Source organism: Lathyrus oleraceus, chromosome 7 (assembly GCF_024323335.1).
Source record: "Lathyrus oleraceus cultivar Zhongwan6 chromosome 7, CAAS_Psat_ZW6_1.0, whole genome shotgun sequence".
In the NCBI taxonomy this organism is placed as follows: Eukaryota; Viridiplantae; Streptophyta; class Magnoliopsida; order Fabales; family Fabaceae; genus Lathyrus; species Lathyrus oleraceus.
Genome location: NC_066585.1, coordinates 101917557 through 101929433, shown reverse-complemented (window position 1 = coordinate 101929433; position 11877 = coordinate 101917557). Strand labels below are relative to the sequence as shown.

The following is an 11877-nucleotide window of genomic DNA, read 5'->3' as shown; positions in this document are numbered from 1 at the left end:
GTATGATCAAACAAACTTCGCGTATTCTACACTGGATCATTACACACATTCTGCGTCCAACCAACAGTGGCCACTCTCGGTTGGATAGGCCTAGCATACATCTTCTCTACATTCTGCAAAATAAGATTCACTTAAATTGGGCGAACTACTTTGTAAAACGTCTATTTTATGTGCGAGACAGCAAAACTGTAGCGCTAGGGTATGCCTCTCAAGTCATGAAAATTCTAAAGTTTTGGAAAGTTTACAATACCTATTGTGCCTCTCCTATCTCCATCTGCAGCTCAAGAATTTGATTCTGCCACCCTATCGCATATGGGATATCGATGGGACAAAGACCGCAAATGCTTCTACTTTTTTGAAAGAAAATCCAAAACCAGAATTTACAACTTTGACGTGCCTTCTGAACGCATCCATGTTGCTGAAGAACAGCCCGATGAAGAAATGCAGGATGCGCCTGAAACAGATGTGCCTCAAGCTGAGGCCAATACTGGTTGGGGTGAGTGGGTGCCACGAAGGTGGTCTCCCACCAACTACGTACCTGAACCTACAACCCCTCCATTCGCCGGTGGTACTTCAGCCTCAACACCAAATGCGGACATCACTCACATGCTTCAACAGATGGAAATCGTCAACAAAGAACGCCATGAAGAAGCACGGTACTGGCATGTCCAACAAACTGAATGGCACAACGAGCATCGGGACTGGCATGATGAGCATACACGGATGTATCAAAATCAACACGCCTGGCACCAAGACTTGGTTAAATGGCATCAGGTTTTCTATAACGAAATGCCCGGCTTTATGGATGATTGCCGTGAAAACCCTGGGATTATGGACAGCTTTAGAAGCACTGAAGTTCAGAATCGATTTCGGCGATACTCCTTCATGGGCCAAAATCCAGACACAATGCCTCCTCCTCCGCCTCCGCCAAGCTACCGAGATCCTGACAGACATGATGAGGAGTCCTGTGGTGGCAACAATCCAAATTAACCAACCACCCTTTCATCTCACTGCATTTCATTTCATATTGCTCATGTTTTATTTTGTTGCACATTATATGGTTTCGCTTATGTAACTCTTAAACTTGTTCGCACACTTAAAATGCTTTTCAATTTCTGTTTACCTCTACTTGTTATTGCCCTTACTGTTTGAATGATTCTTTGTGAATGATTCTTTAACTTGCAGCTTCTTTCTTTGTGATTGATAGCCTATTATCCATTTTTGCCATGCCCTGCTACACTTTCTGCTTGATAACTATGTGTCTTCCTCTTTTTGATGTTGACAAAGGGGGAGAAAACGCAGATGCAGATATGCACAAACTCAGGGGGAGTATCACACATCTTGCCAAGAATTTGCCATCATCAAAAAGGGGGAGTTTGTGAAAGAATTCTTTAACTTGAATTAACTTTTAATGATAGCAAATTGTGTGATCATCATCCAAATTGGTTGTGCATTGCATTACATGATATATTTGTGTTCTTACTTTGTAATTCATCCCATTCTATTGTTGCATAACCACACATATAAGCCTACATGGAAAAATTCCTTTAAAATAACAATTAAAATGCATTTTATGTCAGTATGTATCAATACATGACCCTTTGCATCGATACATGTAGCATATGATTAATCACAAACAAGTCTTGTTCAGTATGCATCGATACATACGAACCATGCATCAATACATGGAAGGCCAAAAACTCTGTGCATCGATACACACGACACCTGCATCGATACATGACTACTTGAGTCAGCCTGTGCATCGATACATACGCATTGGGCATCGATACACATTAGTGCAAAATTCACATGCATCGATACACACGATTCCTGCATCGATACATGACTGATTAATTTCACCAAAAATCTATACAACTTACAGTATGCATCGATACACACTTCTATGTATCAATACACAGAGTTGTTTTAAGTGATAACAGCAACTGTTTTCTTAGGATATAAATACAGGTTTCAACAGCAGGTTAAGGTGACGAATTCATTGAGCAAAAAGACAATTGAACACAAGATCAAAGAAGTGTTGGAGCAATTGTCAGTGAGCACATAGAAACCTGAAAGAGACTTCATCTTCTTCATCTTCTCAATCACTCTTCTTTCAAGAACATTTACACATAACAATTCTTGTTCTTTGGATCAAAGAAGCATTGAGATAACGTTCAGTGGTGTGATCAAGGATCTAGCTGTGGGTTGCAGTGGAACGATCGAGGATCTAGCTGAGTCGAAGATTGAAGGGGGTTTCTAGGAAAAACCTACTGGTTTGTCCTTCAAGAACTGGTGTGTTCTTGAGGGTTTGGGAGTCACATTTGCAGAACAGATTCAGCCGCAGCGTTGCGTTTGGAGATCGGGGGATTTCGCAAGCAGGTCGTGGAACCGGTGAATTGTTTGCAACTTTGTGCAGGAAAATCTTGATCGAGCTCAGATCAAGTGAAGGTTTATACAAGAAGAGGTTCTTGGAGTTTAGAAATTCTGTCTTTGTATCAAAACCTTGTATCAACGGATTCGGCAATAATTGATAATCAAAGTTCTCAATTTCATTTGAAATTGAGAGGGAGACGTACCCACACGCGAGGACGACGTGGGGAACTTCCTTAACAAATCTCTGCGTATCTTACTTTTACCTTAATCTTCTTTACGTTTCAATACTGTTTTGCAAATTCTGTTAGTGTGTGGTGATTGATTATATTTCTGGACAGCAGTGATAACAAAACCTTTAGTCATACATCATTGCTGTTTAGCATCAAACACTCACACACCAACTGTTTGACAAAACGGTTAACTCGATTGTGTTCATTGGAAATAGTATTTGAGGATAGGCGCATTCAATCTGTTAAAATTCTGTGTGTATTATTTCTGTCATTCTCATTAAAATCCAGCAACTGCACTTGCGTGTCCGGCTTTCTAGTAGCAGTTCAGAATAGACGGAAGTCGATTCGGGACTGCTTTTTCCGCTGTTTTTGAAAACTCTGATTAAACGTTAAATCCGTTAAATTTTAAAGAGGTGATCTATTCACCCCCCCTCTCGATCACTAGCCACACCGTCTAACAGCGCTGAATTCGTAGCTAATGAAGAACTCGTAGTAAAACCGTGGCCATTTCGTAGCAAATCTGGAAACGTGATGATCTTCATCTTCCTCGTGAAGATGAAGATGAACTCCATGAGTGAATTTCCAGAAAATTCCAGAAAACTCCAGAAATCAAAAACAAGCACAGCATTCGAAAGCATTTTTCATGTAGATGATGAATCAAACAAAAGCTAAGCATGAATCATCATATCAAGAGCAAATCGAACAAAAGAAAATCCATGCATGGAACTTGAATCTACCCTAACTCAGTCAATAAGACACCAATTTACACGATTCTTTCACCAGATTCATTAGGAGAACAAGATCTACACTAATATAGCAATGAATTTCAAAATTAAGAGATGCGAATTATGACCTCTTGAAGAGCAGAGCCTTTGAATTCACACGATCCGCAACTTTGAGGTGTCCAAATCTACTCCACAATGTTTGAAATGAAGATTGATGAAGCAATTGAAGCTTGCAAGGCGATGGATCTAGCTCAAAATAGAAATGCCATTTCCAACTTCATGAACTTGAACTGCACCATTCTTGCACGAATTCCACAAAACAGCAATTGATCTACACTGAATCCAAGCTAAAGAGCAAGAATATGAAGTTAAAATGCAATGTTATTTGGAAGAAAATTGAATTATGAATGAGAGAAAAATTTGAAGTGAGAGAGAGTTTTAGATCTAGAAATGTGAAAAATGATTAACCTCTTCAATTCTGTTAGGGTTTAGGTATTTATATGCTCTACTAATCAACTTGTTAATCCCTAATTAACTTGGTTAAGTGAAATGAGGTGTTTTTGCAAAAATCAAAAGTTGCATGGTGCATGTAGCAATTGCACGTGAACAGTACCCTTTCTCCCATCAAAGTCACTTAAAATCCTCTTTTAAATCCAATGGCAATGATAAAAAGTCCATACAATGCACCATTTTTGAATTTTGCAATTTCCCTCCAAAAAAGGCATGGATTAACAAGTGATCATGTGATGAGAATTCATGTAATGTGATGCATGATTTGGAAATTAGAGGTCAAAAGGAGAATATTGCAAAAAGAACCACTCATTTTGGAGCTTTGAATCAAAAGATATGGCCATTTGAAGTCCCATGCATATTTGGAAATGATTTGATCATATCTCTTCAACCACACATCATATGCTCATGATCTTGGACATTTTGGAAATGGGAGAGAAATATCTACAACTTTCATGTTCAACAAAAATTCATTTGAAGCTTTATTGATGATGTAATATTGAGTTAAAGTTGGTCCAAAACCTTTCCATTTTTGGAAATTTCAAATTATGGGTCACTTTCTATTTTGGGAAATTTTTGGCTAGACCTCAAATTCTTCAATGTGAGTGTTTGAAATGTCAAATGAGACTTGTTTGAACATGAATGAAGTATTTCTAATCATTTCCCCACCTTCAAATCCACAGTTGACTTTGCAGTTGACCTTCTAGGTCTTCAGATGATCTGAAAATGTTCTGATGAGATTCAAGCCTCTACAACTTGAGATTTTGCTTCAAAAAAGACATCATAACTCATATGAACTCTTGTGAATGATTGTGGGGTCCAAATCTCAAGAATGACCACCATCTATTGCTCAAGAATGCCTTTGATTGCCTTGACCTGTTATTGCTTCATCTGCAAGACAAAGGTTAGATGACATATTTTTGTACTTTTGGTTAGTGATTAAAAAGAAAAGCAATGACATATAAATGCAAGGAATGCTTGGTGATCAAGAACCACTCTAAAAAAAATAACCCACCCACAGGGAAGGAAGCAAGGTGCACAATGATCCTTGAGGCAATGAAATGATACCATGAGGGATCTCAGGGACAAAATTGGGGTCTTACAATTGTCAACCAATTTGAATCATTCATGGCTTGATCCAAATAAATTGGCTCTCATTCAACCATCATTGTCACTTCTTCTAAGAAGTCAGCATCTGCATCGATTGTTTGATATGAAAATATCTCATATCCATCTAGCCTTATTGACTCAGTTCTCGTTCTAGTCGATCTTCTAACATTTTGCTCAGGTGGTTCTTCATTTTGATTGGTTGTGACTTTAATTTGTTGATCTTCTTCAAGTACATTTTCGACTGTATCTTGATCATGCCGAATAGACCCCTGAGTCCAATTCCATCCTTTGCTTTCGTCCACCAAAACATCCCTACTAATCACTAGTTTATCATCATTTGGTGAATACAACTTGTATGCACCAGTTGAATGATAGCCTATGAGCACCATGACTTGACTTCGATTATCTAGCTTCTTCCTCAATTATTTGGGTACATCTCTGAAACACATTAGTCCAAATACTCTAAGTTGACTAACATTTGGCTTCAGTCTTGTCCAAGCCCTCATATGGTGTCTTCTAAACCATCTTCTTGGTCGGACATCTGTTTATAATGTATATTGTCATTGAAGCTGCTTCATCCAAAATCTATTTGACATTTCTTTAGCTTTCAACATACTCCTGGTGATTTTTAATATACTTTTATTTCTCCTCTCAGCTATACCATTATGACGAGGTGTATAGGGTCCAATGACTTCATTGGTTTGTACCTTCCTCATTGCAAAATCTTGCAAACTTTCTAGAGGTGTATTCACCTCCACCATCAGTTCTACGTTTCTTTAACTTACATCCACTTTGTTTCTCGACATGCAATTTAAACTTCTTGAACTATGTGAATACCCCACTCTTCCTTTTAATAAGGTAAATACACATATATCTGATGAATTCATCTATGAAAGTTAGGTAATAGTAATTACTTTCATTCGACCTTTCTTCAAAAGGTCCACACACGTTAGAGTGAACAAGCTCTAGATTTTTTCTCGACTTCATGGACAAGTCATGTTTGAATACTTTTCTAGCCTGCTTTACTTTGCAGCATTTCTCACACACTTGACTTGGTTCTTTTACTTGAGGTAAGCCATACACCATCTTCTTCTGGTTGAACATACCTAGATCTCTAAAGTTTAGGTGTCCATACCCGTGATGTCATAGTCAGTTCTTGTCTTCAATAGTAGTTGAAGCAAGACATTGATGATCAACTGTGTTGATCTCTACTTTGAAGGTTTTGTTGTCTGCCAATGATGCTTTCAAAATCATCCTCCCTTCAAAATTATACAGCTTCATTATATTTTCTTCCAACTTCATGCTATACCCTTTGGTAAGTAACTAACTCATGCTTATCAAATTGCGTGTCATCGAAGGTACATACAATACATCAAAAATATTGGCCCTCTTACCATCTTTTCTCACCACAACCATGTTTCCTTTTCCACTTGATGTGATATATCTTCCATATGCAATCCTGATCACTTTCTTGACTAATTCATCTAACTTGTGAACCAGTTCTTATTACCAATCATGTGGTTACTGCATCCAAAATCCAGGTACCATATATTGATTTGTTCATTATTCGACTTAGTATTTGCCATGAGTAACATATCATTAGAGTCACTTCCTCCAGCATGTTCATATTTCACTTCGTCATTTATTTTGCTCTTGATTCCTTATTTCTTCGACAATCTCAAGCATAATGACAAAATCCTTGACAATTGTTACACTGCATCTCCTTCATGTCAACTTTTTTCCCGAATACTTGTTGCCTATGAGTTTCTTGGTTGAACCAGAGTGATTCTTTGAGTTCTTGCTTAACTTCTCATCATTTGCAAGATTCTTTCTTTGCTTCACCTTTACTTTTCCAAACTTCTTGATGAATCTTGTTTGCAATGCTTGTTCAACCACCCTCTCTCTTTCCGAGTTCCTCTGCTTCAGCCTCATCCCATGAGCCTTTAGTGAAACTTGAAGTTCTTATAACTTCATATCAACTAGGTTCTTGGAATATTCAATAGACACTACAATATAATCAAAATTTGCAGTCAGAGGTCTCAAAACTTTCTCAATCTTCTACAGATCATTGATCGATTCACCACACACCTTCATTTGGTTCATGAATAACACTAATCTTGAGAAGAAATCAATAACCAATCCATCTTCTTTCATTTGTGTTATCTCAAACTGCTTTCTCAACATCTGCAATTTCACCCTCTTCAGTTTTTATCTCTGTCGTACAAGTTTTTAAACTTGTCCCATGCTCCTTTGGACGTTTCTTCTTCAATGATCTTCTCGAACACGTTAGGCTCCAAACATTGATGAATCAAGAACAAAACTTTTTCATCTTTCTTCTTTTGTTCCTTGTGCGCAACCTTCTAAACAAAATGATTTCAGCCACATCTTAAAACCTGAAGATGACATTCATCTGCACAACCGACCTCTCGTGGTTCTCACAATTGAACACTGATAGATTCGCTATAAATTCCGTTGATATTGTGTTACTGTTTGTTGGAACAATTAGGATTTTCAAAAAGAATGAAGAAGAAGAGAGAGAAATTATATATGAAGAATGAATTTTATTAAAATGAAATTGCGACATCCTATAATTTAGGACGTTATTTGTATATAGGCAACCTAAAACACACAAACTTACAAGCTGCAACATTCGAACCAATCGAATGCATGCTTACACAATTTAACAACTACATATTGTATTAAACCCTGTCGAATACAATTATTTCGACAATTAATTTCTACTAGGCTCACTACTCGACTAAGTCAAACACACATATATCAAATACAATATTTTTTACTAATGAATTACATATTCTAACATAATTTTAATTTTTTTTAAAGCCTAATATCCAATTTTAAGACGGATTAATTCAAAAGAAATCATTCCAACCCCCATATTTGTATACCAGCATTCTTTTACCACAAAGAAAGAAAGAAAAAATTTAAAATAAAAAAATAAAATCATAATCAATCCACCCCCTTGTGTAATTGTAGTTTATCAGATTTATGCTTTTTGCCACTTGCCCACGACTTGTAGTACTCCATGCACACTAGCCTATGTTCGATTTCACTGAAACCACTTTCATTCTCCACCGCGCGCCATCATCCTTCCTTCCTTCTCCTCGTTACACAACTTTTCTCAACTCAACAAGATGTATATCACGCCAATCTCAACATCGCAGCTCTCTCACGCGCCGGTAACATCAACGCCGCACGCCACGTGTTCGACAAAACGTCCCCAAAAGACATCGTCACATGGAACTCCATGCTCACCGCCTACTGGCAGAACGGCTTTCTACAACATTCCATATCACTCTTCCATTCCATGCCAGTCAAAAACGTCGTTTCATGGAACTCCATCATAACCGCATGCGTTCAAAACGACAACCTCAACGACGCGTTTAGCTACTTCACTGCAATGCCGGAGAAAAACACTGCATCTTACAATGCTATGATGTCGGGTTTTGTGAAAATGGGGCGCGTGGAGGAAGCGCAGAAGCTGTTTGAAGAAATGCCGCGTCCGAATGTTGTTTCGTATACTGTGATGATTGATGGGTATGCGAAGAAGGAAGGTGGAATTAGGCGGGCGAGGGTGCTGTTCGATGCAATGCCGAATAGGAACGAGGTTTCATGGACGGTGATGATTAGTGGTCTTGTTGAGAATGGGTTGTATGAGGAAGCGTGGGAACTGTTTGATAGAATGCCTCAGAAGAATGTTGTTGCTAGTACTTCTATGATTACTGGGTTTTGTAAACAAGGGAAGATTGAAGAGGCTTGGAACTTGTTTCAACATACTCCATACAAAGATAGAGCTTCTTGGAATATAATGATAACCGGTAACCCAATGTTTATAATTTTATTCACTTATTCATTTATTCATTCATTCAATGCTTTAAACTCCAGTCCAATGTTGATGTGTGTGCCTACTAGTCAATAGATGAGCGAACAAGCTAAACTGAAATTGATGAGCAAAAAAGCTAAATCAGAGGTGGATATACATTTATTTAGAAATAAGCTCACTGAAGGGATAGAGTGGAACTATTGTTTGGATTTATTTATATTTAAATCAAATAAGATGGAATTGAATGAAACACCGAAAGTGTGTAGGGTGGTCCCTCCGCCCCCGGTTAACTCTTAGCCTATGTTTGGAACCCCAGTCAAATTGTTTCTGATGTGCGATCATCCACAAGCTAAGATTTGTAGCTTTAGCAAATTCACATCCAAGAAGCCTTGTGACGCAAGTAACATAATCTGTAGTAAATCAAAACAGAATCTTAGTGGTTGGATTAATCTAATGATTACCAGTGTTGATTCTCATCCTTTAGATTAATTCAGTAACAAAATCTGTAGTTAATCCAAACAGATGCTTAGTGGTTGGATTAGTCTAATGATTACCAATGTTGATCTCTGATCCTTTAGATAAATTAATCGGTTGACATATAGCTGACTTAGATGGAGGAGCTGGACAGTATTCAAGTCCATTCCATTTCATCTATATCCCACTTTCTTCTTTTTATTTCTCTCAGGGTATGAGGTTCATTAGGATTTTTCTGTGTCATAGTATTGAAAATATTCAAACAATGAATCAGTAATTTTATTCTATTTCACTTCATTCATTCATTTCTATTCCTTTTCATCTCTTCTATATCACAATAGTCTTATCCATTTATAACATATTTTGACGAGGAGGGAGAAAAACAAGAACTTGTTACAAACCTAGGAGTAGGGCATTGTTCTTTTCTCCTACACAATCATTGCACTCTCTCTCTTAATATTCCATATTTTGATTTTCATAATTGATTCATGGTTTGTAGGCTATGCCCAGAATGGGAGAGGGGAGGAGGCACTAAATTTATTTTCGCAAATGGTCAGGACTGGTATGCAACCTGATGACTTGACTTTTGTTTCACTTTTTACTGCCTGTGCTAGTCTTGCATTACTTGACGAAGGAAGACAGGCGAATGCTCTTGTAATTAAGCATGGCTTTGATTCAGATTTGTCTGTGAGCAATGCCTTGGTTACTATGTACAGTAAATGTGGTGAAATTGTCAACTCTGAGCTAGCCTTTAGACAAATTTCTCATCCAGACATTGTTTCATGGAACACAATCATTGCTGCATTTTCACAGCATGGTCTCTATGGCAGAGCTAAATACTACTTTGACCATATGGTAACAATTGGCGTTACACCTGATGGCATAACTTTCCTGAATTTGCTATCTGCCTGTTGTCGTGGTGGGAAGGTTGATGAGACCGTGAATCTTTTTTACTTAATGGTTCATAATTATGGTATTCCGCCAAGGTCTGAACACTACTCTTGTATAGTTGATGTTATGAGTCGAGTAGGTCAATTGAAGAGAGCTTATGAATTAATCCAAGAGATGCCATTCAAAGCAGATTCCAGCATTTGGGGTGCTCTCCTCGTGGGCTGTAATATCCATTCAAACGTGAAATTGGGGGAACTGGCTGCTAGGAGCATTTTGAATTTGGATCCTTATAATTCTGGTGCTTATGTGATGTTGTCTAATATATATGCTGCTTCTGGCAAGTGGAAGGATGTCAATAGAGTTAGGGTTATAATGAAAGAGAGAGGAATTAAGAAACAAACAGCTTATAGTTGGATGCAGATTGGAAACAAACTCCATTGTTTTGTTGGAGGGGATCCTTCACATCCAAATATAGATGATATTCATGAAGCTTTAAGGAGGATTGCATTACATATGAAGGTAAAGAGTAACTCTGAAAAAGAGGCTATAAGTTAGTTTAAGCAAACAGTTTAGACTAGAGTCGATGCAGGGTTTATTGAGAGTCAGGGTGAAGCATTCATGTTAAACTTTTAGGTGTAACACTTTATGCCAAATATGCTCTAACCCTAAAGATAAAAAACCAGGGTTATAAAAATTCAAGCCAATTGTTTGATTTGATATTAAGGGCAAGGTTAATCTGAAGTGCTGTGAACAGCGTATGCAAGTTAGAAGCTGGGAGCTGGGGACTGTGACTTTCTGCAGTTACGATAGGTTGGACTTGAAGCAGTTACACAGTTAAAACCGATATACAAGGATGATATTTCAAGATATGCATTTAAAGGGTTTGAATGTCCTGAATAGGGCAGCCTTGCTGTTGAGACATTTCAGATATAGTGGTTCATTTCTTGCTGGATGATATTCTTATTATTCATATGCATGTGACTAAAGTATTAGTTATCTTCCTACTTAAGGGATAACTGAATTGTTGGCTGGAGGTTAAAAAGTTGAATGAGGGAACTCCAAAGTAGACATGGAGAGACGAATTGAATTAGCGGCATCGACAAATGCAGTAAATGAAGAGTAAATTATGCTGTATTTATGGAAAATCTTGGCTCTGTCCGTTCCTGTGTCTGATCAAACTGTAAACTCAATGATTTTTATCTTGGCATTATGGGGTAAGGTAAGGGTAATGAAGTATTGTATCGTGTGGGACTTGTCATGAAGATTAAGGGAGGTTGCCATAGTCCCTTGAAGTATATAAAATAGGCATATATATTAAAGTTTGCACGAGTGTGTTTTTGTTGTTTTTATTTTACTGTGTGTTTTATTTGGTCATTTCCCATATCATATGTCAATCTTTAAAGCATAACTTTGGTTCTTTTCTACGAATTAAATAGTTGCTGTTTGCTAAAATGTTCTTTTCTGCAATACTAAAAAGTGTCACATAGTTTCTGTCAAAAAAAGAAAAGAAAAGTGTCACATAGGTGTTCAATAGTAACATATGAAAAGGATACAAAACTATAAATGTGCAAAAATAGAGATATATTCTCATACAAAGATAGTGGAAAATAAATAAAGAATCCAGGTACGATGGCTCAGGGTTGTCAATTTGATGCATACTGAGCGGTCGTTATCGCAAATTTCCTGTTTCGCTATAATGAGGCTGGGCACGTCTGTTTAAGCT

The 11877-nt window shown here is 37.6% G+C and overlaps 1 protein-coding gene across 1 annotated transcript; it reads left to right on the top strand.

The window, feature by feature from the left end:
* Positions 1-7847: 7847 nt before the first annotated feature.
* Positions 7848-11476, top strand: LOC127106328 (pentatricopeptide repeat-containing protein At4g02750). The gene is made up of 2 exons (XM_051043636.1): positions 7848-8784; positions 9763-11476. Exons 1-2 carry the CDS (start codon positions 7992-7994, stop codon positions 10707-10709), a joined length of 1740 nt encoding a protein of 579 aa, XP_050899593.1. The 5' UTR covers positions 7848-7991; the 3' UTR covers positions 10710-11476.
* Positions 11477-11877: the final 401 nt, after the last annotated feature.

Coding starts and splice junctions, on each gene's coding strand:
- LOC127106328 (XM_051043636.1), top strand. CDS start 7,992: ATGCACACTAGCCTATGTTCGATTTCACTGAAACCACTTTCATTCTCC. Junction 8,785..9,762: donor TTGGAATATAATGATAACCG/GTAACCCAATGT, acceptor CATGGTTTGTAG/GCTATGCCCAGAATGGGAGA.